The sequence below is a fragment of the Balaenoptera ricei genome, chromosome 18, assembly GCF_028023285.1.
Source record: "Balaenoptera ricei isolate mBalRic1 chromosome 18, mBalRic1.hap2, whole genome shotgun sequence".
NCBI classification, from domain to species: Eukaryota; Metazoa; Chordata; class Mammalia; order Artiodactyla; family Balaenopteridae; genus Balaenoptera; species Balaenoptera ricei.
In genome coordinates this window covers 15,966,290-15,994,060 of record NC_082656.1, presented here as the reverse complement: position 1 = coordinate 15,994,060, position 27,771 = coordinate 15,966,290, and the positions used below count along the sequence as shown (strand labels likewise).

At 44.7% G+C, this 27,771-nt stretch overlaps 1 protein-coding gene across 6 annotated transcripts; it reads left to right on the top strand.

The window, feature by feature from the left end:
- Nucleotides 1-1,574: 1,574 nt before the first annotated feature.
- THSD1 (thrombospondin type 1 domain containing 1) lies at nt 1,575-27,771 on the top strand. Of its 6 annotated transcripts, XM_059903108.1 has the most exons (6): nt 1,578-1,663; nt 1,913-2,016; nt 4,610-4,758; nt 8,213-9,178; nt 20,165-20,323; nt 26,155-27,771. In XM_059903108.1, the coding sequence occupies exons 3-6, from the start codon at nt 4,701-4,703 to the stop codon at nt 27,504-27,506; spliced, it is 2,535 nt and encodes an 844-aa protein (XP_059759091.1). In that variant the 5' UTR covers nt 1,578-1,663; nt 1,913-2,016; nt 4,610-4,700; the 3' UTR covers nt 27,507-27,771. The 6 variants fall into 6 exon arrangements, with proteins under 6 accessions (XP_059759095.1, XP_059759091.1, XP_059759092.1 ...); XM_059903109.1 differs by lacking the exon at nt 1,913-2,016; XM_059903110.1 differs by lacking the exons at nt 1,578-1,663; nt 1,913-2,016 and adding an exon at nt 4,303-4,366.

Genomic DNA, 27,771 nt, shown 5'->3' with positions numbered 1-27,771 from the left:
TAAAAAGAGTTCTAACTTGAGTAATAGATGTTGGACTAGATAATTCTGACGGTGAAAGTGGATGATGACCTTTGCCAACTAAAAATTGTCACTTGCCACCTGTCTCTACAAGGATTAGGTCACTAGCCCTGGCAATCACTGACCTTCAACATACCCTGAAAGGAGTTCAGGGTGGAGACCAGGAATGAGGTACTCTGTGCCCTGGGAAAAACTGGCAGAACAGGCATCAGATAGTTAGATATTTTCAGGAGAAGATTTTAGGAGCCCAATTTCTTGCATCTTATATGCAGAAAAGCACTAAAATCATTAACAGAGACATCTGCGCCTGGTGACGAGCCGCAAGCCTCTGCCAAAATGCGTGCTCGGCTGCAGCATCCCCCTTCACACAAATCACACATACCCTGACCTCCCACCCCACCTCTTCGGAGCAGTTCTTCAGGGCTATCTGAGAGGTGTATCCTGGGCTTTAGTCCTCATTTTGCTCCAAATAAAACTTAACTCACAACTCTAACGTTGTGTACTTTTTTCAGTCCACACCTTAAAGCCTTTTTTGAAACTTTGGCTGGATTTAATCAGTACTGCTAGCATTATTTGACAAGATGGGTACTTTGCAAATTTGGTACCTCTGATAAACTCTGATAGCTCTGATAATTGAATACATGTGCTACCTTTTAAAAGATTAAGTAATAGATTCAAGGACCTGCAAATAACATATTTCTAAGATTAAAAACTGAGGTAAAATTTACAAGCAGTGAAATACACAGATCTTAAGTTGGATGTTTTGACAAATGCGTCATAAATCCATGTGATTCACACCCTAACCAATAGAATGTATCTATCATCTCCCAAAGTTTCCTGAGGCCTCTTTCCAATCACCTGCTCCCCAGGGGCCACCAAATCTGTGCTACGATTTCTGTTCCAACACATTGGTATGTTAATGGTAAAGTGTATTGCACTTTGCAGCCTATTCAAAAACAAGCACGGCTGCTAAGGTGGAACTCTATCCTCTCGTATTCTTTTAAAAACACAACTTTAACACTTCTGGACTAGAGTTTTAAAACTATGTTAAATTAAATAACCACTTCTGGCTCCTGAGAAAGAAAAACGAAGATGCACTTTACCTGAACTGTTCTCTTTTGAAACTCTTCAGTGACATTCGGGAAACAAAGTTTACAGCCCACAGCTTATACCACTTCCATGACTGACTCGTGGTCCCCCAGAAGACAATGACACGGGGGCGGAGGGGGGAGAAGTGATAGGATCGGAAATGCCGGGAGACTGCCGGCTCGCCCTTAAACCCGGCTCCCGCCTGCGGGCGGTGGGTGTGCGTGGTGGCATCCGCGTCCCCTCCCCGCGGGCCCTCCCCGGCCGCGCGTTTCCTGCCGGGTTTCCCGTCCAGTAGCGGGCCAGCCGGGCGCGGGCAGGGAAGGATGCGCTGTCCAGAGCGGGCGGGGCGGCCCTCGCGGGCTCCCGGAGGCCCCCCCGCCCGCCGGGTGCCGCCCTCCCCGCGCCGTCGGGGGCGGGCCCGGGCGGGGCTGCGGGAGCGGCGCGCGGCGCGCGGCGGGCGGGGGGCGCAGTCCCGGGACGCGGGATGCTCGGTGCGCTGCCTCACCGCGCCCCAGGCCACTCGCCTGCCTCGCCACCTCGCCCGCCGGTCCCAGAGGTAAGAAGAGCCTTCCGGAAGTGACCCGGCGGGAGCTCGCGCCGCGGGGTCCCCGGCGGCTCCCGGGACCCTTCCGCCCCACCCTCCCCGCCGCCGGAAAGCACTGGTGGACGGGACCGTTCTCTCCACGCACCCGGTCCCCTTCCCTCGCTCCTTGGTGCTCAGCCCCCAGGGACATGCGTTAAAAAGTGTCGTCTCGGCATCTCTGAGTCCCGACTTCAACCTGAACTCGGCGCTCTCCTGGCGCAGGTGTGGCCGAGTGTCTGAGGCTGACGGTGGATTGATGGGTGTTGAGTCCGAATAGTTGGGACCCTTGAAGAACAACTTCTGGGATACTCTGCGTTTCAGAACAGGTTTGCTTCTTTCCATAAAGAAATCCTTACTGGGATGCAAGCAGTATGAGATATGTGCCTTGCAAAACGGTCCTCATTTTAAGAGATTTTGTGCTGGGGACACCGGCAGCCTTAGATTTCCAAGGGTAAACTTGACTCGCAGGCCTGGAGAAAGCTGAGTAGATGTGGGGAGCGCACAGCTGAGTAGATGTGGGGAAGCAGCATCCAACCCGTGGGACCAGGCATATATTCGCCGATTGGCCCGAATATATAAATACAGCCCGTTTACACGAGCCGCGTTGGAATTAGCGATTTCCTCCTAATAAATATTACTATTAGATATACACTTGAGCGTGTGCATGTTTGTCAGAAGGGACAAGATCACTTTGCTTCTTTTTGTTTTTCCTTTTATTCTTTCATAAATCATTGGTCCCATGGAGTTTAGCATAATTCAGTTTCTTTTTCTGCAGCTCTGAAGACACTATAGGGGATACAGTAGCGTGTATCTCAGCTGATTTCAGCAACAACATGGGGTCTGAGCTTAGCGTGGTGCCCTTAGCCACTGAGAATATTCACAACTTCCTCCTACCCTCTAGCTGATACACTTAGAATTTGTCTATAAACGTTTATGGATGTGAATGCTATATAGAAGTTTTTTAAAATGTGTATAAAGTATACCTAAGTTCCTATTTTCTCAAAATGTTTCTCAAGCTAAACATTTTAAGTAGCCAGTTGTGGTATTGGGAACACGTGTTGGAAGAAAATAAGCAAGCAAGGTTTAAAAAAAATTAAAGAAACATGCTATTTTCTTTAAAACAACAACAAAAACGTAGTGATTTTTCACCCAGCATTCCATTCCATTCTGGGATGCTCTGTTAACATCTTCAAATTAGTGGTTGAGCTAGTGAAAAAAAATCAGCATTTATTTTCAAAAGCTTGAGAGCATTAAAAAAAAAATCCATATTATGTAAACCATATTATGGCTTATAAAATAAAGCAGCCTATTTTCAGGTAGCCTGGATTATCTTGTAATTCCATGTCCATCCAGCTCTAAATATAGATTATGACACTATTCTGTTTTACTAGTCTTTTTCATAAGAAAGAAAATGTGTTATAAGCACAAAATCAGTTGTGATTAAGAACTTCTTTAAAAAATGGTTGTCATGGGGAAGCAAGCAATTTGGGAGAAGCCAGTACAACTTTTGGGGGCCAGGGATAGCTTGTTTCTCCTTACTTTGATTACTGAGTAGCAGTGACTAAAAGGAAGCATTTTAATTGCCCTAAGTGCCCACACTTGCCCGGGAGATACAATGACGCTCACCTGCTGTCTTTGGTCAAGTTTCCCAATTCATATTCAAGGAAAGGATTGGGTCAAATCCATGCCTAATTCCAACAAAACTGAATTTTCTTTTTTTTTGTTGGGGAGGGTGGGAGCCTTAATCATCTGCATGATTACACTTCATATCTCTGCTTCTCTTTGAGGAAGTACAGCATTTCCTTTGCTCAACCAACTCCTACAGAAAGAAAGCTAATAGAGACACACCAATTTCCTTTCCATTGAATTTTTGATTATTTCAGTCAGTCCTCTTTAATTCCCTTAATTTCTGTCTTATCCGAAGGGATGTGACATACGTATATTTGGAATATAATATACTTATTAAAAATAGATTAACTGCATAATGGAGGGGAATGTAAACATTAAGAAAATATATATTTGTTTATGTTTAGTATAGTTTCCTAGACTCACGTATGAAAAATACTGGCTCTTAAATGCCCCGCATCTTATTCTGTTGTCTAATAGTTTGTTTATATCAAAATAAGTGCCTCTTCCCACAAATCATTCTGAACCACAGGCCATCAAGGTCTTCCCTGCCCTCCTAGGTGGTCTGGGAAGATTGCTGCATGAAATCATCCATCTCCTGATGCATGCCAGCCAGCAGCAACAAGTATTGGAAGGCTGACAAAGATGATAGCTGTTACTTGTTTTCTCTTTAGAGTGCCCTAACCAAGGGAAGTCTGGACCACCTGGAGTTCATATTTAATTGCAATAATCTGGGTATCTTTTTTTTTTTTTTAAAGGTTTGATAGTTTTGACATAGCTCCTAGGCATTAAGAAATGAAGCAATCCAGATAACACACCAATTGTGCAAGAAGGACAGGGTTAATAAACCCATTTGTGGAAGCAAGGCAGGTCTACACAGCACGATGCAAAATGAAAGTTTCGCAAAATTTTAGTCAGTTGATTAACTGGCATATTAACTATGCCAAGCATATAAATATGTGAAGATATAATATTATCCAGGTTGGCGAGGAGCTTTGATGAAATTAAGCAGAGAACAGCCAACTCTCCACTTAAGGATGTGCTATAAAGGTAAGAGACGTGGTGTTTTGCAGAGATAGTCTTGGTGTTGGGCAGACCTGAAAGTTCTTAGCAGGTGAGCTATAATGGAAGGAAAGGACATGTAAATTACAGATCATTTCCCTGGAGGAACAATAATGTCCTTGCTGTTTTCTTTTCAGTATTACTAGGCAGTTTGACTTCTTAGAATGGTTTTGTCATCTCAGGATTACTATTTTATGAATCACACTGAACAGAGCCAACATTTTTTTGAAGTTCTAATTTCAGGTGTTTTGAAGAAAAATTCACCATTTGGATGTGAGAAAGGACATGAGGAGACCAAAGACCTGGGATTTTGCTGATCAGAATGAAACAAATGTTGAAAGACTTTTCAAATCTATTGTTGGTGGTGCTCTGTGACTATGGTGAGTGTTGTGTGTACTTATGCTGTGGGTACCAATGAAGAAACATAAATGGAGGGTTTATAAATGTGATTCTTGCAACCCTGGGTTCTCTTAAGGTTCTACGTTATTAATTCAAATTTCACTTTAAATACATTCATTTCACAAATTGGAGACAAGCATGTTGCCCTCAGTTCTCTTTGATTGATTTCCTAGTATTTCAGTATTATATGTTTAAACTTCACTCACATACACAGGAAGTCATGTTTTATATATTGGGGTTCTACATGAGATTTCACTTGACAAGAGAGTTTGCTGCTGTAATACCTTTGGAGCAAATCTGAATTTCAATCCTTGCCAGCTGTGTGCCTTTGACTAGTTTCTAAATCTCTTTCTGTTTCAGCAACAATATTGACAGGGTTGTTATGATGATAAGATAAACTCAAGAATGTGAAATACCTGAATGTCTGAGCACATAGTAGGTGCTTAATGTTAGTTTTCTTCATTCATCTTGATTCAACTAAAAATTCATTTCTCAGAGAGTTTTATGCAACTACTGAACCAGTAGATTCAAGCATATAATACCCACCATTTTTCTTTTGATGATTTCCGAGTATTTCAGACATCTAAGCAGTTGGTGGTATGAGAGTGGAAACTGTTTTCAAACTGATGAAGAAATTATCATCCAAGAGACAGAGAATCCTGGCTCATGTAATATCGGTTGGATGGACCAGAGTGTGTACTGTTCCTTTTGTCCAGTGAATCTCCTCCCTCAGTCTTTTATTTTTTAAGAAGTTTATTTAAACAAGAAGACACTTGACTTGCAGAAAAGCAATCTGGGATCATTTCTTTTTAAGTCCTTTATCCGTACTTAAAAATAGATTGCTCTATATGTAACAGCCTCATTCAAAAAATTATAAAAGCTTGCTTTGTTTCATAATGATAAAGACATCAAAATTTTCCATTTAAACAGTCTGCAAGAACGTTTGTTATTGTTGAGAGCAGAATATCTTACTGCAATATAAAAATAAAAGTTGATTGACCATAAAATAGAGCATACAAGTTGAGTACAAAGGCTACTACTGGAAAAGGAGGTATTTTCATAGACCTGGATTTTTTTTTTCTTCTCCATTTGATTTTGATCAAAATATACCATCACCAGTTAGTGTTTTTTCTTTTTTAAAGCAACATGCTTATATTGAGACACCAGTTCCTTTAAATACAATAAAGGAATGGGGAGAGAGGAAATGAAAGAATGGAGAAAACTGTACTGTAGTAGTCAGGATGTGGTACAACCAAATTGTAGTTTTCTAAATGAGAGTGTATTCTTGCCTGTAAAAACAAGAGTTTGAGTAAAGCAGCAAGTTCCCTCTTCAGTACACACCTCCTTTCTGCTGCTGTTGGAACCCGTCCGTTGCGTCTGTTTCCTCCATTTCCAAAGGGCCATGTGTGTCTCTTTCTTCGACAGGCTGCCCATCAAAGCAGAATCTGATCTGCCTCATCGGTATCCCTTGTCATTGACAATTCATTAGTTAACTAAGTGCGGTGTGCCTCTCACTCTTAAAATGCATCGCAGAACCATTCTGCCCCATCAGATTCAAATGAATATGAGCTTTGTTCTCGGTCCTTTGTTCTCAGCAGTCCTTCCTGGGCTACTGTGAGTACTGGAAGCTCTTCAGCCACCCGTTCACAAAAAAGTATCAGGTCCACTCTGAACCAGCACACAAACTGCACCGAAAGCAGCTGCCTTTGGATGAGTTGTCTCCATCCAAAAGGGAGTGTCCCTCAATTTCTGTACTGACTAAAATGAAAAAAAAAAAAAACCAAACAGCTTTATCCTATTAAGGTTTTCAAGCAAGTGCTGATTAAGCATTCAGGTCTATCCAAGTTTTATATATTTTATTTCACCTCATCTTAAATAAGAAATGGGTGAAGTGCTGAGCTAATTAAAACCTTTATGTGCCAATATTTTCATGTGCTGATTCTAATAATCATTTTTTTATATCTTTGAATAGTCTATTTTTTTTCTTTTTTAAAAATTTTTATTGGAGTAGAGTTGATTTACAACGTTGTATTGGTTTCTGCTGTCCATCAAAGTGAATCGTCGAATAATCACTGATTGAGTATATTTAAAGACTACCAGCCCAGACAACATATTGTCCTTTGGACATATATGATATGTACACATTATTATTATTATATTAGTATAATATTATGTTATATTATCATGTATATATAAGAAGACTCATAAATTCATACTTACACATGTTGTTTTTCAAACCAAAGGGCACTGCAGTTCCTTAAATCTAGAATGTTTCTTACCCTAGTCACAGGCCAGCTGATTGATGCATTTGCCAAACTCTGTCTCCTTTGATATGTATTTGGATAGGGTTCAAAATAGAAACAGGGATTCTTGTGTGTCTGTGCTCTTCCCACTCTTTACTTCAGCTGCTCTGATGGGTCTCTTTTTAAAAAAAGATAGAATTGATCCTAACAGAGTGATACTTGTGGGCCAGTAGTCATCTGTCCTATCTAGGCCAATAGCAGTTACTGTAATGTCATTAAAATTGCTAAGAACAAGCTTAGCTATTCCATAAATGTTCACCCTATCCCTTGAATAACCCATGCAGGATAGAATGCCAACATTTCTTATTCATCTAAAAATTTCTGCCTTATACAAAGGAAAGGCACTGTTTCCTTTACTGGTGAAAATGCTCAAGCACTTGTCTTGAATGTCAGAAAACAGTAACTTAGAAGTTCAGTTAATCGTTGGACAACACGGGGTTTAAGGGTTAAAGGCTCTGATCTTCTGCACAGGTGTAATTTATAGTCAACCCTCTGCATGTGCCGTTCCTTTATATCTGCTATGTGTATCTGCGGATTCAACCAACCACAGATCGTCTAGTACTGTAGTACTTACTACTGAAAAAAATGTGTGTGTGTGTAAGTGGACCTGTGCAGTTCAAGCCCATGTTGTTCAAGGGTCAACTGTATATTTAGGGTCTCCCATTTTAAGTAGTCTAGAGTAGTGCGTATTGTATCATTTAAATCAGGCTTTCTCTCATTTCACTGTAAATCCATTTTCCCCAAATACCTAAACACTACAATATGCCTAAAATGAGAAAAGTCAAGTGTTGGATTTTTATCATGAGACTTGTCAGTTGTTACTCTTGCTTTATTAGGTTTTCATCACTGATGTATTACATTGTTGACTGTTGTGAATTCAGAGTATTTATCACTAATTCATTATTTTCAACAAAACCATGAGAAATGGAGATGAAGGAACAGAGCCACTTTAGAATGGAAGCAGCTCAGGGCGCAGCTCCCAGAGTCAACAGTCAGCAGCCAGCAGCATTGTGCATCACCCTTGGCTCAGTTTAGACTTTTCCCGTGTCTGAAACGCTGTTTCCATCGATGTCACCAATAGTGCTGGCTCAGATATTCCTTTTTAAAACCCACTCTGACCATTTCCTTTCAGTTCTTGGAGAAGCTGAATATCTCCTTCTTGGGGAACCGGGCCATGTAGCACTAAGCAACAGGACAGTGTCTGTGGATTTCCAGTATTTGGATGGTGCCAATGGGACGCTGAGGAATGTCTCTGTCCTGCTGTTGGAGGCCAACACCAATCAGACTGTTACCACCAAATACCTCCTGACCAACCAATCCCAGGGGACCCTCGAGTTTGAGTGCTTCTACTTCAAGGAGGCCGGCGACTACTGGTTCACGATGACTCCGGAAGCCACAGACAGCAGCCCTCCGGTCCCCTGGTGGGAGAGGAGCGCCTTTCTGAAGGTGGAATGGCCTGTCTTTCATGTTGACCTGAACAGGACATCCAAGGCGGCTGAAGGCACCTTCCAGGTGGGTCTTTTTACCAGTCAGCCGCTGTGCCTGTTCCCCGTGGACAAGCCCGGCATCTTGGTGGATGTCATCTTCACCAACAGCCTTCCAGAGGCAAGAATGAGTCAGGGCCAGCCGCTGGAGATAAGGGCTAGCAAGAGGGCAGAACTCGCTCAAGGCCAGTGGGTTGAGTTTGGCTGTGCACCTGTGGGGCCGGAAGCCTATGTCACCGTGGTGCTGAAGCTGCTTGGCCGAGACTCGGTCATTACGTCCACAGGCCCCATTGACCTGGCCCAGAAGTTTGGATACGCGCTGGTGATGGCGCCAGAGCTCACGTGTGAGTCCGGGGTGGAGGTGAGGGTGCTGCCCCCGCCATGTGTCTTTGTCCAAGGGGTGATCGCTGTCTTCAAGGAAGCGCCCAGACGCCCTGGGGAAAGGACCATTCGGCTGGCTGAACACACCCTGACCTTGGGAGAAAGGAGGACAGTATTCAACTGCACTTTGTTTGACATGGGGAGGAATAAATACTGCTTTGACTTTGGCGTTTCAAACAGAAGCCAGTTTTCCGCAAAGGAGAAGGAGTGCATGCTAATTCAGAGAAATATAGGTTGGTATTGAGATTTTAAAGCAATTTTTTTTTTTTATCAAATTGGTGCCTTCATGCAATCAAAATTATTATTTTGAATTTAGGTGAACTTGATTTTCTATGAACTGTACCATCATTTTTATGGTTCGCTCCTCATAATGTCCCAAATGGCATTAGCATCCTTATCTGAAAAACGAAGAGTACTGGTAAGCATACCCAGCTCACTCCTAACTAACCGCCTCAGGTCTTAGTTTCCCCGTCAATAAAGTGGGGATAATAAGAGTATCTACCTCAGAGAGTTGTAAGAATTAAGTGAAATCAGTGTGTACAGTTCTTAGCACAGTGCCTGGCAGGTAAGAAGCAGTGATAAACGTCAGCTATTATTACATTGTATTTTTTTTTTTATGTTTGTTAATTTTTATTTTATATTGGAGTATAGTTGATTTACAATATTGTGTTAGTTTCAGGTATACAGCAAAATGATTCAGTTAGACATATATATATATATATATCCGTTCTTTTTTCAGATTCTTTTCACATATAGGTTATTACAGAATACTGAGTAGAGTTCCCTGTGCTATACAGTAGGTCCTTGTTGATTATCTATTTTATCTATAGTAGAGTGTATATGTTAATCCCAAACTCCTAATTTATCCTTCCCCCACCCCGACCTTTCTCCTTTGGTAACCATAAATTTGTTTTTGAAGTCTGTGAATCTGTTTCTGTTTTGTAAATAAGTTCGTTTGTATCATTTTTTAGATTCCGCATATAAAGTGATATCATATGATATTTGTCTTTCTCTGCCTTACTTCACTTAGTGTGATAATCCATGTTGCTGCAAATGGCATTACTTCATTCTTTTCTGTGGCTGAATAATATTCCATTGTATATATGTACCACATCTTCTTTATCCCTTCCTCTGTCAGTGGACATTTAGGCTGCTTCCATATCTTGGCTACTGTATATAGTGCTGTCATGAACATTGGGGTGCATGTATCTTTTCGAATTATGGTTTTCTCTGGATATATGCCCAGGAATGGGATTGCTGGATCATATAGTAGCTCTGTTTTTAGTTTTTTAAGGAACTTCCATACTGTTCTCCATAGTGGTTGTACCAATTTACATTCCCACCATCAGTGCAAGAGGGTTCCCTTTTCTCCACACCCTCTCAGCCTTTATTGTTTGTAGACTTTTTGATGATGGCCATTCTGACCAGTGTGAGGTGATAACTCGTTGTAGTTTTGATTTGCTGTTCTCTAATAATTAGTGATGTTGAGCATCTTTTCCTGTGCTTTTTTGGCCATCTGTATGTCTTCTTTGGGAAATTTCTATTTAGATCTTCTGCCCATTTTTTATTGACTTGTTTGTTTTGATATTGAGCTGTATGAGCTGTTTGTACAGTTTGGAGTTGGTCACTTCGTTTGCAAATATTTTCTCCCATTCTGTGGGTTGTTTTCTCGTTTTGTTTATGGTTTCCTTTGCTGTGCGAAAGCTTTTAAGTTTAATTCGGTACCTTTTGTTTATTTTTGTTTTTATTTTCATTACTCTAGGAGGTGGATCCAAAAGGATATTGCTGCGATTTATGTCAAAGGGTGTTCTACCTATGCTTTCCTCTAAGAATTTTATAGTATCCAGCCTTACATTTAGGTCTTTAATCCATTTTGAGTTTATTTTTGTGTATGGTGTTAGAGAATGTTCTAATTTCATTCTTTTACATGTATTTAAAAATTCTGTTATTACATCGTATGGCAAATCCATGGCAGGTATGATCAGAATTCAAAGCTAAATCCCAAATTGTACTTTAGTAGCTTTTCACTTCCTCTAGAACGTCCTCAAGCATGTCTCTTTCCTCTTACCTCCTTCATTATAAGAACGAAGCCTCTTTAGTGAGAGTTCAAAGCAAGATTTCTGAAAACTTCTTTAAATTTTGAATTCTTTGCATAACGCCCTCCCTAATCACAAAGAAGTGGGGTTATTACAATTCCATCCATGCCCCAGGCTCCTCTTTGCGTTTCTTTCCCTTTTCCTGGGTGCAAGCCTGGTCCTGGCAAGAGGTTAATCTGGCAGAGATTGTCCTGATCGCTTACACGTGCTCTCATTTACGTCCCCGCTAAGCCTGTGCTCCCTGACGGCCCAAGCCTCTGAGCAGCTTCAGTACCCCACGTGTTTCTTGCTCCAAATTCACTCACTCCTTCTCCTTAGAAGTCCCTTTCCTTTGACTCTCTCCCCACCCACTGGCCACTTCCCTGCTTGCACTTACCTCTCTCTCCAGCCTAGATTCCGAGGCCCATCCCTTTAATCACTCTCCGACCAATACCCTAAACGCCTCTGCCCCGATGTCCTTCTGATTGCAGCCACCCAGCCGCCCCCCGGCTCTGCGTGGATCCAGCCATCTGCCAGCCGCCCACGGCACCCGGGCAGGCCGGGCCTCCACCCTTCCCTGGGCCCACCGTGCTACTCACTGTGCTCCTGCCCTGCACAGCAGCTCTCTCGGCCCTCTTCTGCTCTCCTCGGACCTCACCCCCGCCCCTGCCTAACCCTCTGAGCTGACTGGGCTCCTGCCACACAGAGCAGCTGGAAGCCATCAGGTGCGAGCTCCGTCACCCTCCCACCAAAATATCCGTAAGCCTGCAGGCAGCCATCCCGTCCTCTCCCCCTCCTTTGCTGTCCCCAGGGAAGCAGTGTCATTCCTCCAGCCCAAGGTCAACCCTCCCCTCCCCTGTGGGTCCCAGCCCCTCTGCTCTATCAGGAACCTTCTGTTAATCATTATTCCCCTCTCTCCTCCGTCTCTAACTGTCCCTTCTTTACTGGTTCATTCCCATCAACTTCGAAATGTACTTAATTGTCTCATCTAAAAACGAAACAAAATCACCCCTCATCCCCTGGTTCTCCCCCAGAGCACAACCTCTTTCTCGCGTCTTCCTTTTATAGCCCCGGTTCCTGAAAAAGCCACCTGTACTTTGGGGTTTATTTCCTCACCCCCATTCACTTTTCAACCCACTCCAAACCCATACCCCTCCCCTGCAAATGCTCTCACTAAAGCAGCCAGCGAATGACTTCCGGGTCCCAAACCCTGGGGGTGCTTTCCAGTCCGTATCTTGGTTGACCTTGATTCTGTGACGTTACACTCGCCTTGTTTACCTCCTACCTCCCTGGCTGTTCCTTCCAGGTCTCCTTTGCCGGCTGGTTCCATGACCCCATCGCATCCCTTAAGGCTTGGACTTCGGCATCCTATCCTAGAACCTCAGCATTTTTCATTCTTCACACACTCGCTAGGTGATTACTGTCCTGATGCTGTTGACTCCATACTGGTATCTCTCCCCTGCATCCAAGTGCTGAATAGCTGTCACCCCCCAGATGTCTCCCGGGCGCCTCAAAAGCAGCATATCTGGAACCGGACTCATCATCCCACCCCCTAAGCCTGCTCCTCAGTACAGGACTCCACCCCATCTCATTGTTCAAACCCCAAACCCAGGAGCCTTCCTCTTCTTCACTTCCTATGAATAAATCACTAGGTCCTGTGGATTTTGTCTCTTCAAAAAATCTCTGTCTCAATCTCTGCACTTCTCTCCATTTCCACTGATACCGCTTGGTTTAGGCATCCATCATCTCCCACCTGGACTCTTGCAATAGACCCCTAATTGGTTCCCTCCCTCCATCCACTTCATTCTCTCAAGGCAGCCGGAGAGGGACTGTTGAAAATTCAGGTCAGCTGAGGCTATTCCCTTGCTGAAAACTTGTCAGTCACCTCACTTGACAGCTCACTCTTATGAGGATGGGCATCCACGGGTGGGCTGGAGACTGGGCAACGCTCCTCCCGCCTTCGCTTGGTTAGCATTAACCCGTCCCCCAAGTCTCCTCCTGGTGACTCTTCCTCAACCCCAGACTAGGTAAACTCCCCGCTGCACGCTGGCCGGGCATCCTTAGTTCCTCTTTCATGGCATTTATCACTTCTGTCATTGCTTGTTCAGGGTCTTTCTCCCCACGTTTCTCCCCTCCTCCACCCCGCCCCCAGATTGGAGAAGCTCACTGGGCAGCGGAAGCCGACTTGGGCTGCCAGGAAGCTATTTATGATCCTTATTTGGCCCGCTTTGTACACCTGCCACATTAACAGGTACTCAGTACATGTCTATTAAAGTGAAGATTGCACTCTGATGTCTCAGCTAGGTATCAGTGGAAGAACAATTATGTGAAACTAATCATTCAAGATACGCTTGCCGTTTCAAAAGAATTTATTGCTTAGAGGGAAAAAAAATTCTAATTGACTGAATTTAGTGGAAACAAACCAAGGGGAGTAAAGGAATTCGGGCCACGTGGTGAAAGACCTTGGGAGCAGGAGGTCTTTGTGTTGGTTCTCCCTGGGAAGGGGCAGAACAGGGAGTGATGCTCTGTGTCTAGGCTGAGGACTGCAGCAACGAGACACGACCTGGCAGTAGGGCTGGAAGCAGTACCTCGAGGGGCTAAACATTCCTGGAGACCCCAGCTTCTCTGTGTGGCCGCCCAACAGGGACTCTGTTTGGTTGATCAGTGAAATTGATGCTAGCGGTGGGAAACTCAGTGCCTTTGTGTTTTTAGTATAAAAGTTTATAACTAAATCGAGTTCTTTTCATTTTCCATTTAAATTGACAGCTCTCACCAGTAAAGACTTTTTTTTTTTTTTTTTTTTGCCAAATGGCATCATTCAGGAACCCCATTGAACCTACCATGAGGTGTGACCCACCAACTCACAATGAATTTCTCATTAGTTCCTTTTGGAAGGGGAATAAAGGGTTTGATATGTTTGTCTCTTTTTCCAAATATGTCTTAGGACCTTAAAACCGTAAATACTGATTTACAGCAAAAAGATGTTAAAAATGATTATTTGTGACCTTCATTTATCCTACTTAGTGTGAATGTTTATGTGTTTCTCTGCAGAAGCGTTAATGTGTGTGATTATGGGACGCTGCTAGGGGAGTATTAGTAATATCTGGCACGGGCGCTGTAATAACATGCAAAAGTCTAAATTGAGAAATTCTAAATTCTGAACTCATCTGCCCCAAGGTTGTCAGATAAGGGATAATGGACCCTGTATCTCAGTGCAAAATATATATTTAGGGCAAAGTTGAGGATTAATGACAGAGGGTATACATTCATAGTCACAATTTTTTTTACTTAGTTTTTTTTTTTTTTAATTAATAGCTACTTTATTTATTTATTTATTTATTAAGCTGTGTTGGGTCTTTGTTTCGTGCGAGGGTTTTCTCTAGTTGCGGCAAGCGGGGGTTACTCTTCATCGCGGTGCGCGGGCCTCTCACTATCGCGGCCCCTCCCGTTGCGGGGCACAGGCTGCAGACGCGCAGGCTCAGCAATTGTGGCTCACGGGCCCAGTTGCTCCGCGGCACGTGGGATCCTCCCAGACCAGGGCTCGAACCCGTGTCCCCCGCATTGGCAGGCAGACCCTCAACCACTGCGCCACCAGGGAAACCCTACTTAGTTTTTTTGACAAGTAAAAATTGTATATATTTAACGCATAGTTTTCTTGATAATTTAAATTTGTTGGCCATCTTCTTGTTTCTCTGATTAGATGGTCTTGTTTTTCCTTCACAGTGTGACTGAACAAGAGCTTTTTACCAAGAATAGGAGTACTGTCATCCTGTCATTTGCTGCTTATTTGCAGGTGCTTAATTATTGTATCATCTTTAATTCTTTGCCAGAATCTTTATAAGCCATTTGTCCACTTAGTTTTACCTAAAACTAGAAAATATAATTTAATATAAGCAGGCCCTTAGGTGGTTTAATACTCTACAGTTCTCTGAAAGTGAATGAACCAGTAAACCCTTCCACCTGGTGTAACTCCTGTTCTTCCTTTGGGATTTTTTTTTTTTTTTTTTTTTTTTTTTTAGAATAGCTGACATACTGTATGTGACTTTCTGACATAATAACATTTATATAGTGATTACTTTGCACCAAGAACTGCTCTAAGTGCTTTATGAATATTAACCCATTTAATCCTTATAATAACCCTATGAGTTAGGCTTATTGTACTGTCAATTTTATAGGTGAAGAAATGAGGCACGGAAAGGTTAAGTAACTTTTCCAAGGTTTGTGGCTTACCCACTGCTGGTGGTTAGACTGGCTTGAGCTGTTGCTATTCCCACTATTCCATACTGGCTCCCATATAATCATCTATCAATCTAGATATTAAACAATATGAAACTTTTAGATCGAAAAAGTTCCAGTATTTTCCTCCTCATGTCATTGGTTCATCTTGTGCTTCCCACCCCTCCTGAAAGACATGTGACCCACTGGCCCAGGCATAAGCATGATTGGTCTAATATGAATGAGCCTGTGCGGGGCACAGAAAACCTGAACTGCTTATCCAAGTGCCTTTGTTCCCACTGCTGCTTTTAGCTACTTACTCATGTCTATAGAATTTTCTTTCTTTCTTTTGTATATTTTATAATAACTTTATTATTTTTTTAATAGAATTTTCTTCTAAGGATGTTTTGTTTAGTTACTTTAGTCTCTTGAGTGAACTATCTTGCAGATGTGAATATTTCATACTCTGTATTCCTTCAAATATTCTTGGGAGTGGAAACAAATCTCCCTTTTGTTATTCCAGACACATTTTGCTCATTCAGAATTAATATCCTCTAGAGTGGCCTGAAAGGCATTTATCCTGGTCAAACAGGTTTGTTACGTAGTGGGAGTGCATGTATGGACACATAAACAGGACAAAACAAAACAGCCTTTCATTCATGAAGTAAGACTGTTTAGAATAGTGGTCATCTTACTCTTCATTTGTAACATGTGAACTATAGCTAGGCAATGAGTTCCCGTTTTGCCAAGTATTTTCCTCAGTGTTATTAACAGAAATCTTCAGGGAACAAATAGAGGTATTTAAGACATTTTTAAAATTTTGGCTGATTAAATCTGTTCATTGCTTTATTTGAGTGATTTCCCTTGTTTTCTGTTCGATTAATTTGGTTTAGCAGTAAAAGAACCTAAAACTTAGTTTAAATGTTTATTTTTTAAATTGTTGATGATCCTGCCAGCCATAATTTTACTTTCAAAGGAAAAAAGCACATTTCAAAGTGAGATTTTTGACATTAAGATTCATGCTTTTATCAAAACTTTGATTTTTTTTGTCCCCCTGGTGCCCACTAATGGAATTTTTGTTTTTAGTTTGACAAATGACTTTATGGATTTAAATAATGTCTCTGTAAAGTAAAAGAAGAGTTAAGAAAGAATACAAAAAGGATGCTCAGCTTTTGTAATTCTACCTTTTGTGGTCTTAAATATGAGCACAAGAGAAGGATAAACTATGTATTGACTTTTCGATTTAGATTTCACAGTAGTGGAATTCCCAGTAGATTTTTCAAAAATAAATCACAATACTTCAGCTCAGAGAGACTTAATATGAGATTCCCAAAGCTTTGCAAGCACTGGGAGCTCAGTGACTGAGCAGCTCTGAAGCTTGAGGACAAAGCTGGCTTGTTGTTCTGCCATTTGAGGAGCTACAGTGTGATCTGGGAGGCACGGAACCAACATTGTGTTCCGCTGGACCTCTGGGTGGAACATAATTACCACACCTCAGCTGATGTTGGTCCAGGACACTGGTTTGTAATGCTCCCACTCTTGTGACAATCCGAGACTTTTAATTGCTGTAAAGAAGTCACATGCCATGACTCACTCCAAAGATTGCACCACTTGGCTCACCTGAGAATGTAACTGCCCTGCATGTTTTCCGTATGTTTTTGTAGTGCTTTGTATACCCTTGACTGCATTGTGAGGTTTTGTCCATAACGATGAAGAGAGACTTTTATGCAGAGGATATCTTGTGCCTAGTGTGGGCATGACCTGGTAGGTCTTGGGATTGGATGGGTGCTCACAGAGAAGGGACTTAGGATAATTATTTGTAGGGAATTAGTCAATTATTCTCTCTGGCAGTGATTACTTATATGCTTGGAAGAGATGTTTGCATTTGTCAATCAGTAATGACTGTTCTGGGAGTGTTTTGTAGTATGTATTTTGAAGGTCTGGTGTTAGTTGCATCCCTATTTGTGGTTGTTAAGGCTGCTGGCTGAATTGACCCTTTGGTCATTATGTAACATCCCTCTTTATCTCTGGTAATACTCCTTGTTCTGCAGTCTGCTTTGTCTGATATTAATAAAGCCACTCTAGTTTTCTTTTGATTAATGTTTACAAGGTATAACTTCTCCCACCTTTTTACTTTTAACGGTTTTATGTATTTATATTTAAAGTGAGTTTCTTCTAAACAGCATATAGTGGGGTCATGCTTTTTTATCCTGTCTCACAAACTCTGTCTTCTAATTGGTGTTTAGATTATTTATATTTAGTGTAATCATTGTATGGTTAGATTAAGATCTACCATCTTGGTAGTTTTATATTTTTTCCATCTGTTCTTTGTTTCTTTTTCCTCTTTTTGTCTGCCTTCTTTTGGATTAGTTGACTATTTTTTATTAATTACTTTAACCACACTATTGGTTTATTATTTATACCTTAAAATATTTATTAGTGGTTGTCCTAGAGTTTACAGTGTACATTTTTAATTACTCTCAGTCTACCTTCAGTTAACATCTTGCTTCACGTACAGTGTAAAGACCTTATAACAGTACAATTCCAATTCATTTCTCCCATTCTTTGAATGATTGTTATACATTTTACTTTATATATGGTATAAACACATAATACATTGCTACTGTTTTGCTTTAGATCATCAATTATATTTTAGAACATTTAAAAATAAGAAGTAAATTTTATCTTTACCTCTATAAATGCTAATTCTAGCACACTTCATTTCTTTATATTGATGCAAGTTTGCCTGGTATCACATTCCTTCTGCTTGAAGGATTTTCTTTGAACATTTTTTATAGTGAAGGGCTGTTGGTAATTAATTCTGTTAATTTTCATTCATCTGAAAAAGTCTTTATTTTTCCTTCATTTTTGAAAGATATTTTCACTGGATATGGAATTTGGGGTTGGTGATTTTTTTCTTCAGTACTCTAGAGATGTCACTCCATTATCTCTGGCTTGCATGATGAGAAGTGTGTTATAATTCAGATTTTTATTCTTCTGTATGTGATGTAATTCCACCTTGCCCCCTCTCTCCCACCACAGCCTTCAAAGTTTTCTATTTGTTTTTAGTTTTTAACAGTTTGAGTGTAGTGTGTTTAACTTTTTTGTTTGTTTGCTTTTTTGTGTTTATACTGCTTCATGTTTTCTGAGCATCTTGGATGTAGTTTGGTGTCTTTCATTAATTTTGGAGAATTCTTGTACATTAGTCTCTTTTTCTTCTGGGATTCTAGTCATATGTATGACAGACTATTTGATATTGTCCCACAGCTCTTGGGTATTCTGTTTTATTCACTCTTTTTTTCTCTCTCTCTTTGTGTCTCAGTTTGAGTGATTTCTGTCCATATATATTCAGTTTCACTGTTTCTTTCCTCAGCTATGTTGAGTCTGTTGATGAGCCTCTAGAAGGCATTCTTCATCTCTGTTGCCATGCTGTTAATTTCTAGCATTCCGATGAACTCTTTTTAGTTTACAATTCTCTGATGAAAATTTCCATCTGTTCATGCATCTTATTCACATTTCCCACTAAAACTTTAACATATTAATCATAGTTAATCTCTCTCTCTGATAGTTCAAATGTCTGGGTCACATCTGAGTCTGGTTATCTTAATTACTTGGATATTTTATTGTTTTTTTCTTGCTTCTTTGTATGTCTCATAATTTTTGGTTGAAAGTTGGACATTTCCTTAGAACTGTAGACACTGATAAATAGCATTTATGCCTGGAAATTGGCATACCCTATTTATGCTAGGACTTTAGTGTGGAGATTGGGTCACTATAATAAGGAATTGAGCTGTGTTTGAGTTTTTGCTGTTGCTATGGCTATCCTCAGTGCACGATCAAGTTCAAAATTTTCTAATGTTGCTTTGTGTTTAGGGTAGGAATTGGGTTGCCAGAGGGTTTTCTCCATACTTCTGTTGCACCCTCAACTTTAGGCTCGAGCCTGCATATCAGAAAGGCTTTTCCTTGTCACTCGTGCCTCTCCCCCAGCAGTAGACTCTTGTTATTTGATACTTGGTAATTGCTAGCCTGGAGCAGGGTGGGTGTTAGGTGATGGGAGTGGGAGAACATCTTGTTCTGGTTCAGCCTTTGTCTTAGGCAAGTGCTCTGCCTCTGAGTCTCAGGGATGGGGCTTTGTAATGATCCTGCCCCTTGCCGGTGGTAGAAGCTCTCTATTAGTGTGGGCCCAGGGTCTTTTCTCCTCCTCTCTAGGGGTGAAAGATTTTCTTCTTTTTCCATTCCTTGGCAGCACTAGGTTTCAGCTGCTGCTCATAGAGTGACAGGGTTTTCTGCCCTGTCCGCAGTGGTTGGGGCTTTTGTTGATAGAGCAGACGGGGAGGAGGATCTGGGTGAGGTTTGTGTCTTTCCCACAATGCTTCTCCTCCCCTCCTTGGCCTCCACCATGAGGGAGGCTCTCCCTGGTCTTGTGCCTGCCCTCAGTCCTCCTTGTGGACATCTGGTGAGATCCGTGGAGAAGAGCCTGCAAGTGGGTACAAATTCCCAGTTGGGTAGCGTGGCTCCCAGGGGTTCTGTATTCTCATGCTAGCCCACACCAGGCTTCTGGCGGTTCATCATATCCTTAGATGATTTCTCACCAGCTTGTATGAGGCCTGGCATCTGCCCCAGGAAGCAATGTTTGCATCCTGGCTTTCCTTGGAGGAGTCTGTCCGTCCTTCTAATTCAGGCCATTCGGTTGTCCTGTGGCCTTAGCTCTCTGAAGCGTTCTAGAAAGGTTGATGTTTTGTAGATTATACGGCTTTCCTTGGTTGTAGGGGGAGCAGCAACATTCCAGCCTTCCACTTCTTTGGGAATGTTCTTCTTTACTGACTTGTCAAAGCCTGAGATTTGAGTTTTGCTGCTTCATGTGGGTGCAGTTAAATTCTGACTCTCAAGCGAGCTATAGCGTTAAAAGCCTGGCCGATGTCCCTGCAGAAACCTGGGGACTGTGGCAGCCGTGGAGCCAGTGCAGTGCCTCGTGCGGGGACGGTGTCAGAGAGCGTCGCCGCCTGTGCCTGACCTCCTCCCCCTCCCGACCTGGCTGCCCTGGACTGTCCTCGGAGAGCTCCCCGTGTTCCCTGGAGGACTGTGCGGGTACGTATCCCCCCTCCCTCGCAAGCCTCTTCCCAGAGGGACTGTCGAACCCAGACCTGCCTGGCAGTCGCCAGCCTGAAGTTCAGGAGTGGGCCCGACGCTCTGTCGCTGCTGCTTCTGGCCGTACAGACTCTGTGCCCTTCAGCGTGTCTGCGACTGGGGGTGTCTTGCCAGGGAGATGACAGGGGACTTAACCCCGTCGAAGATGGGGGCAATGACAGGGACATCGGTGTAAATGAAAGATTCAGACATACGGAATCATGTTTAAGAATACAAAAAACGGGAGGGATGATGACTTCTTCCCGATATTTGTTGTTGTTGTTTCTCCCTCCTTTACTTCTCCCCCCAGAAATTGTGGGAAAACATTAAAAAAAGAGTTTTTCTCCTCCTCATCTCCGAGAAACCCCAGGGAACCAAAATGGACATTATTTGTCCAAAATGGGGCAAGGCACCCTATCTTATCCCCTGAAGGGCTCTGTGTTTATTCTTCCCCCCCCCCCACCCCGCCCAGGAGGAGAAGGTGGGGAAGTTCATCTTGCCATCACCTGGGGGCTGGCCCTTCCTTCATCCTCTGAGCGTCTTGAAATGACCCCCACTAGGAGGTGCTCAGTGAGTATTTGATGTGGGTGGTCTATGGTGTGATGCTCAGGTCACTCAGTTGGGTTGGCTGCAGCTTACGGAGCTGAATCCCATTCATTTGCCACAGGTTACAGTAAAAAGAGAATCCTTGCTCTTCCCACACACCGTCCCCCCTTCTGAGACACAGCCAGCTCCCCATTTAGTTGACCAGCCTTTGCTGTGGTCCTGACCCTTAGGTGAAGTCCTTCTGTCCAGTCCTGACTTCTTCCACTCTCCAATTCCAGCTTGAAGACCATCCCTGGTTCCTTGTCCCTTTGGGATCTGGAGGAGTTAAGTGTTTTTCTGTGTTTGGTCTCAGAGCACCTTGTAGCCAAAACCACTGGCACCTGACAACACCTTGACCAGCATCCCCACCTGTGACCTCACAAAATTCTTGCTGTCTCCTCTTTCCAGCCAGTGCTGTAGGCCTTGTTCCCTTTATTCCAGCATCCTGAGGACATTCTCTCTTCTGTGATTTTTCCTATTACAACTTCAGACCCACGCTCTCCTCCCAGCCCCCAGTCTACCATCTTCTTTCATCAGCCCTGAGCCCCACCCTGAATCTGTTCTTTCTCCAGTTGTATCTCACACTGTCCTCTAAGGCTCTCTTCTCCGTCTGCCCTTTTCTTTATAAGTCCCCTTACTGTCCACAGCTCCTTCCTTGTGTATAACTTCTTCCTCTCCATTCTGGGATGGCGTGTTGTATTAAGATATTTCATCTAGAGTTCTGTAATACTCGAATGAATTAAAAATCAACTGCCCCTGGCTTCTACTGCACTTTTAGAAGGGACAGCAATATCAACCATTTATTACATTATCTCACTCAAAGCTCACAATAACTCTACGAGGCAAGGATTCTTATGCTGGGCTCAGATCTTGCGAGCTTGCTGCTGCCCGGCATTTTTTCTAAGTGCCTTGCACATATGAGGTCAGTACATCATTATCTACACATACAGGTGAGGACTTTGCAGCAGAGAGAGAGGGTAAGTCACCTGCCCAAGACCATAAAGCTAGAAAGCAGGGGACTAGATCTGACCTCATACTAAGCTACCTACCTTGAATACTTTGCCTCTACGTACAGGCCAGTCTAGCTTTCTAAAACCATCCTGGAATTAGCAATCAGTTTTTGAGGCTGTGTGGTATTATTTCATGTTCTGGCATCTTAATCTCTTTAATCCTGGGTGGGAACTGGAAATGTGTACATTATAAATGAGCAGAAAGGGTAAGTGCTACAGGCACCCCTACTTCTACTATAAGTGGTCCTCAGGTAAACAAACGCTTGTGTGGATAAAAATGATCATTTCTTCCAACTGTTCTCTTTTTCCAGTTCAGCCTGTTTTCCACTCCTTGGAAATGTAAAGGTCTGTTTGCAGGCTGCTTAGCGTCAGGAAGTCTCCTTCACTTCAAGGAAAAGAGGGAAGACAAGATGAGGCAGAGATGGGTGAGGTCAGCAGCTTTGGGGCTTTTCTCCAGCTGCGGTTTTGAAGGGTTCCAGCCAGAGTCAAATGTAACAGCTAAGAGGTCCCTGTGTACATTTGCAGTGCTGCTACCCACTGACGGAGCAGCCACTGCAGACGAAGACATGATCAGTCAGGGAACAAGTCTTTCATCATTCAACTATTTTCACTTGGTTGAGAGTCTAGAGTTTTGCTTGGCTTTGAAAGGATGTTTTTACGCCAATGTCTGAGTGAAGTAGTTCTATGTTAATTTGGTCTATCTTGTTCACCACGAAGAGTGGGAGGATCCAATTGCCATTGCACCCACGTTCCATCTGATGGGGTGTTGATCATTTTGCTATTACCTTTTTAATAATGAATCTATTAATGAATATGACATTAATTGAGTACCAACTCTATGCCAGTTATTGACTGGAGTTGGGAGTATATAGATAAGCCATGTCTCTGGAAGGGGCTTATGATACAGTAGCTCAGCAGACACAGAAGCAGGCGTAGCATACAGTGCAATAGAAAGGTATCCACAGCTTGCTACGGAAGCTTGTGACAATCCATGCTGGGAACACCTCTGTTCCTGGAGGAGGTGATATTTGAGCTGAAGATTGAGAGCTGAATAGGCGTCACCTGGTGAACTAGGTGAGAAAGGGAATTTTAGCAAATGGAGCAATGGATGAAAGCTTGGAAGACGACGGCATGCTATGAAACCCAGGGAACCTGGCAAGAGTTTGATGTGGCTGCAGGATAGAGTGTCAGGAGGGAGTGAGAGAAATGAGGCTGGACAGGGGACTTCCCTGGCGGTCCAGTGGTTAGGACTCTGCACTCTCACTGCCGAGGGCCCGGGTTCAATCCCTGGTCCGGGAACTAAGATCCCACAAGCCGCACAGCGTGGCCAAAAGAAAAAAAAAAAGGCACAAAATGAGACTGAACAGGTAGGCAGGGGCCAGATCCCGAGGGCCCTTGAAGACTGGACCTGTGTTGTAGAGGGATCTCTTGCCTGTAGTGTGGAGTACAAATCAGAAGGGGCAGGAGTGGCAGCAGTGAGGCCTGTGAAGAGTTTTTCAGTGACCCAGGGGGAGAAGGAAGCCCTGGCAGTGGGGATGCAGAGGAGAGAAGGATTCAGCGAGTCTGGATGTGGCGAGTGTGGAGGGGGGAGTGTCGCGGGTGAGACCTAGGATCTTAGCACTGCCAGCCGCAGGACAGCAGCACCGTTCCCGTGAGACCAGATGTATCAGAGGAGGCGCGGGTTCTGGGGGAAGGTGATGAGTCCTGGGCGCGTGGAGGTGGAAGTGTCAGTGGGACGTCGATGGAGAGAGCAGAGCTAGTGGAACCAGGATGGGATCTAGCTCTCCCTGGCTCCAAAGTCCATGTTCTTCTCTCCGAATTAGATGATTGTTGAAACCAAGAAGAGAAACAATCACAGGAAGGGTCAGACAGTAGCCAATGCTGCAAAGCTCAAGGAATATCAGTACGGATCTCCTTTGCATTTGACTATTAGATGGTTAATGACCTCCATAGGAGCTGCTTCACTGGAAGCCTGGGGGCAGGTTGCAGGAGCCAGAGGTGACGAGGAGTCAGCACATGTGGACCCTTCTTTCTGTACGTTCAGCTGGGAAGACAAGGAGCAAGCTATGGCTGTGGCAGTAGTCTAGAAAGATCTTTGTAAAGTGCGAAGAGCTTGAACATGTTTCTGTGGAGCTGCACGGAGGAGAAGCTGGAGATAATAGGTACAGAGGGATGATCCCCCTGGAGAAGGGTGGCCTATAGAGCACCTGGTGGGCTCGTCTTTATGGGAAGACGCTTCTCCCACTAGTTCCCTAGAGAAAGAGGGAAATGGAGTTGTGGCTGTTGCTGAGTTTATGGGGGAGGAGAGGATGGCAGAAGAAGCTGGTGGGGGGGTACTTGCTTGATAGCTTCTAACTTTTGAGATCTAGCAGACAGCTGAGGAAGAGGATTAGTGGTAAAACTTTGAAGCACTATTGTAGGGGATGGAAGAGAGAGTTGCTTAGGAACCCGCGGAAGGATTTGTGGGCAGTCAAGTTTGGGCGCCATCAGTACACAAAGGTTCTGGCCTGCATGGGTGCATTATTTTCTCCACCAGGGCTCAGGGGCCTGGGTGCAGCAGCTGATAATCCACGTGTCTGGATTTTTCTAGGAGCAGACTTTTGCTTCTGAGAAGGGGAAGGGATACAGCTCAGTGTTAGAGGTCAGAGAGTTGAGATGATTGGCAGGAGAAGGATTTAAGCGATGGATCATGGGTGTAGGGAGAGAAGTGAGGGCAGAAGGTGGCTGGCGGATGGAGAGAAAATGGAGGGGTTGGAGAATCAGATGTTGCAGCGAGGTTGAGTAACCGTTGTATGAATAATGAGTGAGCGAGAGGGGAGGATACAGCCGGAAAGTGGGCTGTGAAGTTTTAAGGTTTCAAAAGAGGAGCAGCTGCAGACAATGGGAAGGTATGGCAGCTTGGGAGGACAATGAATGGTCCCAGCTATGGGATGGTGAGGAAGACTGGACCCAGGTGCTAGTAACTGATGGCTGCCCTGAGGTGGGGAGATGACAGAGTTGAGGAAGGGGTAGAGGGTGGTCTGGGTGGATGGCGTGGGTGTCAGAAGATTAGAACTTTTACACGGAGGTAAAAGCGTTGGTTGAGATGGCAGCCAGGAATGAGGAGGCTGAGGAACACGCCCTGCTTCTGGCTCTGCTTCTAATAAAGCTTCCACCCAAGAGTGGGCCGGGGAGGCTGTGCCCTGAGGGATGGCCTGTCCTCAGGTCAGGCAAGGAGACAAACAGTGTTTTGTGGAAAGTTTCTGGATCGTGAGGAGTTTGGTTATAGGTGTCCTATAGGGTGCAGTGGAAAGGGGAAAGGGACGCAGTTGGGAGGATGGAGGTGAGGCACGGAACTGGTGAGGATAAGACTATGGGAAAAAGAGATACAGGACAGGTGACTGGAAGGGCTTGAATGGTGAACAGTGACCAAGGAGGAAAGAGAAGTGAGGCCTGGTGGCATTGGGTGGTCTAGGGTTCCCGGGTACTACAGGCTGAGGCCCAAGGTGGCGTCTGAGTCTTGGTGAAACATTTTGATGACTGTGAGACACACCAGTTTGAGAGAGCAGGGAAGAAGAAGAAAAATCAATGCCACGTGGAAGGTAGGAAGGGGAGTGAACAGCCGAGAAAGCAAGAGTGAGAAAGCAGAGGCTTCAACACTTAGGAAAGGCAGTTCCTGGACATTGGGAGGGAAAAGTGAGCTGTAGTATATTGCCAAAAGACTTATTTTCACCTATTAATTTCTCTTGAGATGTGCAAATTTAGCTACAACCTTCCTAAATTGTTTTGCATTCCAAGTGTTGCACTTGGCAGAAATTTTCTGAGGTGCATCTCAAAGGTACATTTAATTATAGATATCCCATGTTTCCCTTAAGTGAAAAACCTTGATTTTTTACCTTGAAACGTTCCTCATGAGGCTTCTGTGTAGAAAATTGGGGACAAGTGTCAGCAAGAGCCAGTGAGCCAAGGAGTCACCTTTATGGTGGCTCACCTGCTCACCTCGCTTCTACCAGTCTCTGTTTTTCAGCTTGGCTTAAAAGCCTGCCTGCAGAAATATATGTAAGACCAGAAATCCCAGTCCTTGTTTATTTTCCTTCCTTCTTTAATCGCTACGTAATTAGAGCAAGCCACTCAGAGACCTTAGACCCAGGCAGAGAAAACGATACTAGAGAATGCATTCGTTCTTCCTTTTTTTTTTTTTTTTTTTTTTTTTTGTAGCTTTCCAGCCATCCACTCCGTCTCCTTTCCAGCCCCAGGCTCCCGTGAAGTCCAACAACATCGTGACGGTCACTGGGATATCCCTGTGCTTGTTCATCATCGTGGCCACCGTGCTCATCACGCTGTGGCGGAAGCTGGGCCGCGCCCCCAAGTGCAGCACCCCAGTCCGCCACAACTCCCTGCACGCGCCCGGCTGCCGGAAGAACTCGGACGAGGAGAACATCTGCGAGCTGAGCGAGCCCCGTGGCAGCTTCTCAGATGCGGGCGACGGGCCGGCGGGGAGCCCCGGGGACCAGGGCATCCCTCTGACCTACCGGCGGAGCGTGCCGGCGCCCCCCGACGACGAGACCTCGGGCAGCGAGAGCTTCCAGTCCAACGCCCAGAAGATCATCCCGCCCCTGTTCAGCTACCGCCTGGCCCAGCAGCAGTTGAAGGAGATGAAGAAGAAAGGCCTGACGGAGACCACCAAGGTGTACCACGTGTCCCAGAGCCCCCTGACGGACACCGCCATCGACGCCGCCGTCGCCGCGCCCCCCGGAGGCTCCGAGAGCCCCGAAGAAGCCGCGGCCGGCAAGTTCCGCCTCAAATCCCCGTTCCTGGAGCAGCCGCCCGCGGTCGGCGCCGGGGACCGGCCCCCCTCCCGGCTGGACCACCCGCTCTCGCCGGCCAGCTGCGCCGTCAGCCCCAGCCAGAGCCTCCTCCGCAAGTCGCAGATGCGGAGCCACCCCCGGGGGTCCCATTTCCGGAGGACGGCAAGCTTCCACGAGGCCAGGCAGGCCCGACCGTTCCGGGAGCGGAGCCTGTCCACCCTGACCCCCCGGCAAGCCCCCGCCTACAGCTGCAGGAGCCGGACGTGGGACCAGGCGGGAGAGCGAGTCCGGCCGCCGAGTCGAGGCGCTGCCCTGCTTCCGGAGAAACGGGACCATTGTCCAGGGGCAGGTGGCACCAGTGGTCCCTTAAGCCCGTTCCCTAAACCCCACACCCTGGGGCAGCCCACGAGGAAACCAGACCTGGGGGATCGCCAGGCAGGGTTCGTGGCCGGAGGTGAGAGGACGGAGCCTCACCGGGCTCGGAGGGGACCGTCCCCCAGCCACAGGAATGTCTCAAGGAAGCGGCCTTCCTCCCCGGCCCCCAGAGATAGCTACCAGAGGGTCAGTCCTCTGAGCCCTTCTCAGGGTCGGAAAGACAAGTGCCAGAGCTTCCCCGCCCACCCGGAGTTCGCCTACTACGACAACACATCCTTCGGCCTCACTGAGGCAGAGCAGGGGATGCTGGACCTTCCGGGATATTTTGGGTCAAACGAAGAGGATGAAACCACAAGTACGCTGAGTGTGGAGAAGCTGGTCATCTAGACCGAGATCAGCCTGAGACTTCACACAACTGGGGCTCTTTGCCCAGCTCAGGGTTATCAGCTGCTCACATTGTTCTGTGGACTGTTTTGTGTAACTATTTGTACAGCAGGACAGGATGTGGGGCGGTGGTAACTGACACAGGTGTCCGCGTGTGTTTTAATTCATAAGGAAGAAGTTATTTATCCGGAGCTTTTCCCTTCGTTATCTTATTTCCATTGGCTTATTACTACTAACTATGATAATAAAAATTTAAACAAGAGTGAAA

Coding starts and splice junctions, on each gene's coding strand:
- THSD1 (XM_059903107.1), top strand. CDS start 8,149: ATGTCACCAATAGTGCTGGCTCAGATATTCCTTTTTAAAACCCACTCT. Junction 9,179..20,164: donor GCTAATTCAGAGAAATATAG/GTTGGTATTGAG, acceptor ATGTCCCTGCAG/AAACCTGGGGACTGTGGCAG. Junction 20,324..26,154: donor TTCCCTGGAGGACTGTGCGG/GTACGTATCCCC, acceptor TTTTTTTTGTAG/CTTTCCAGCCATCCACTCCG.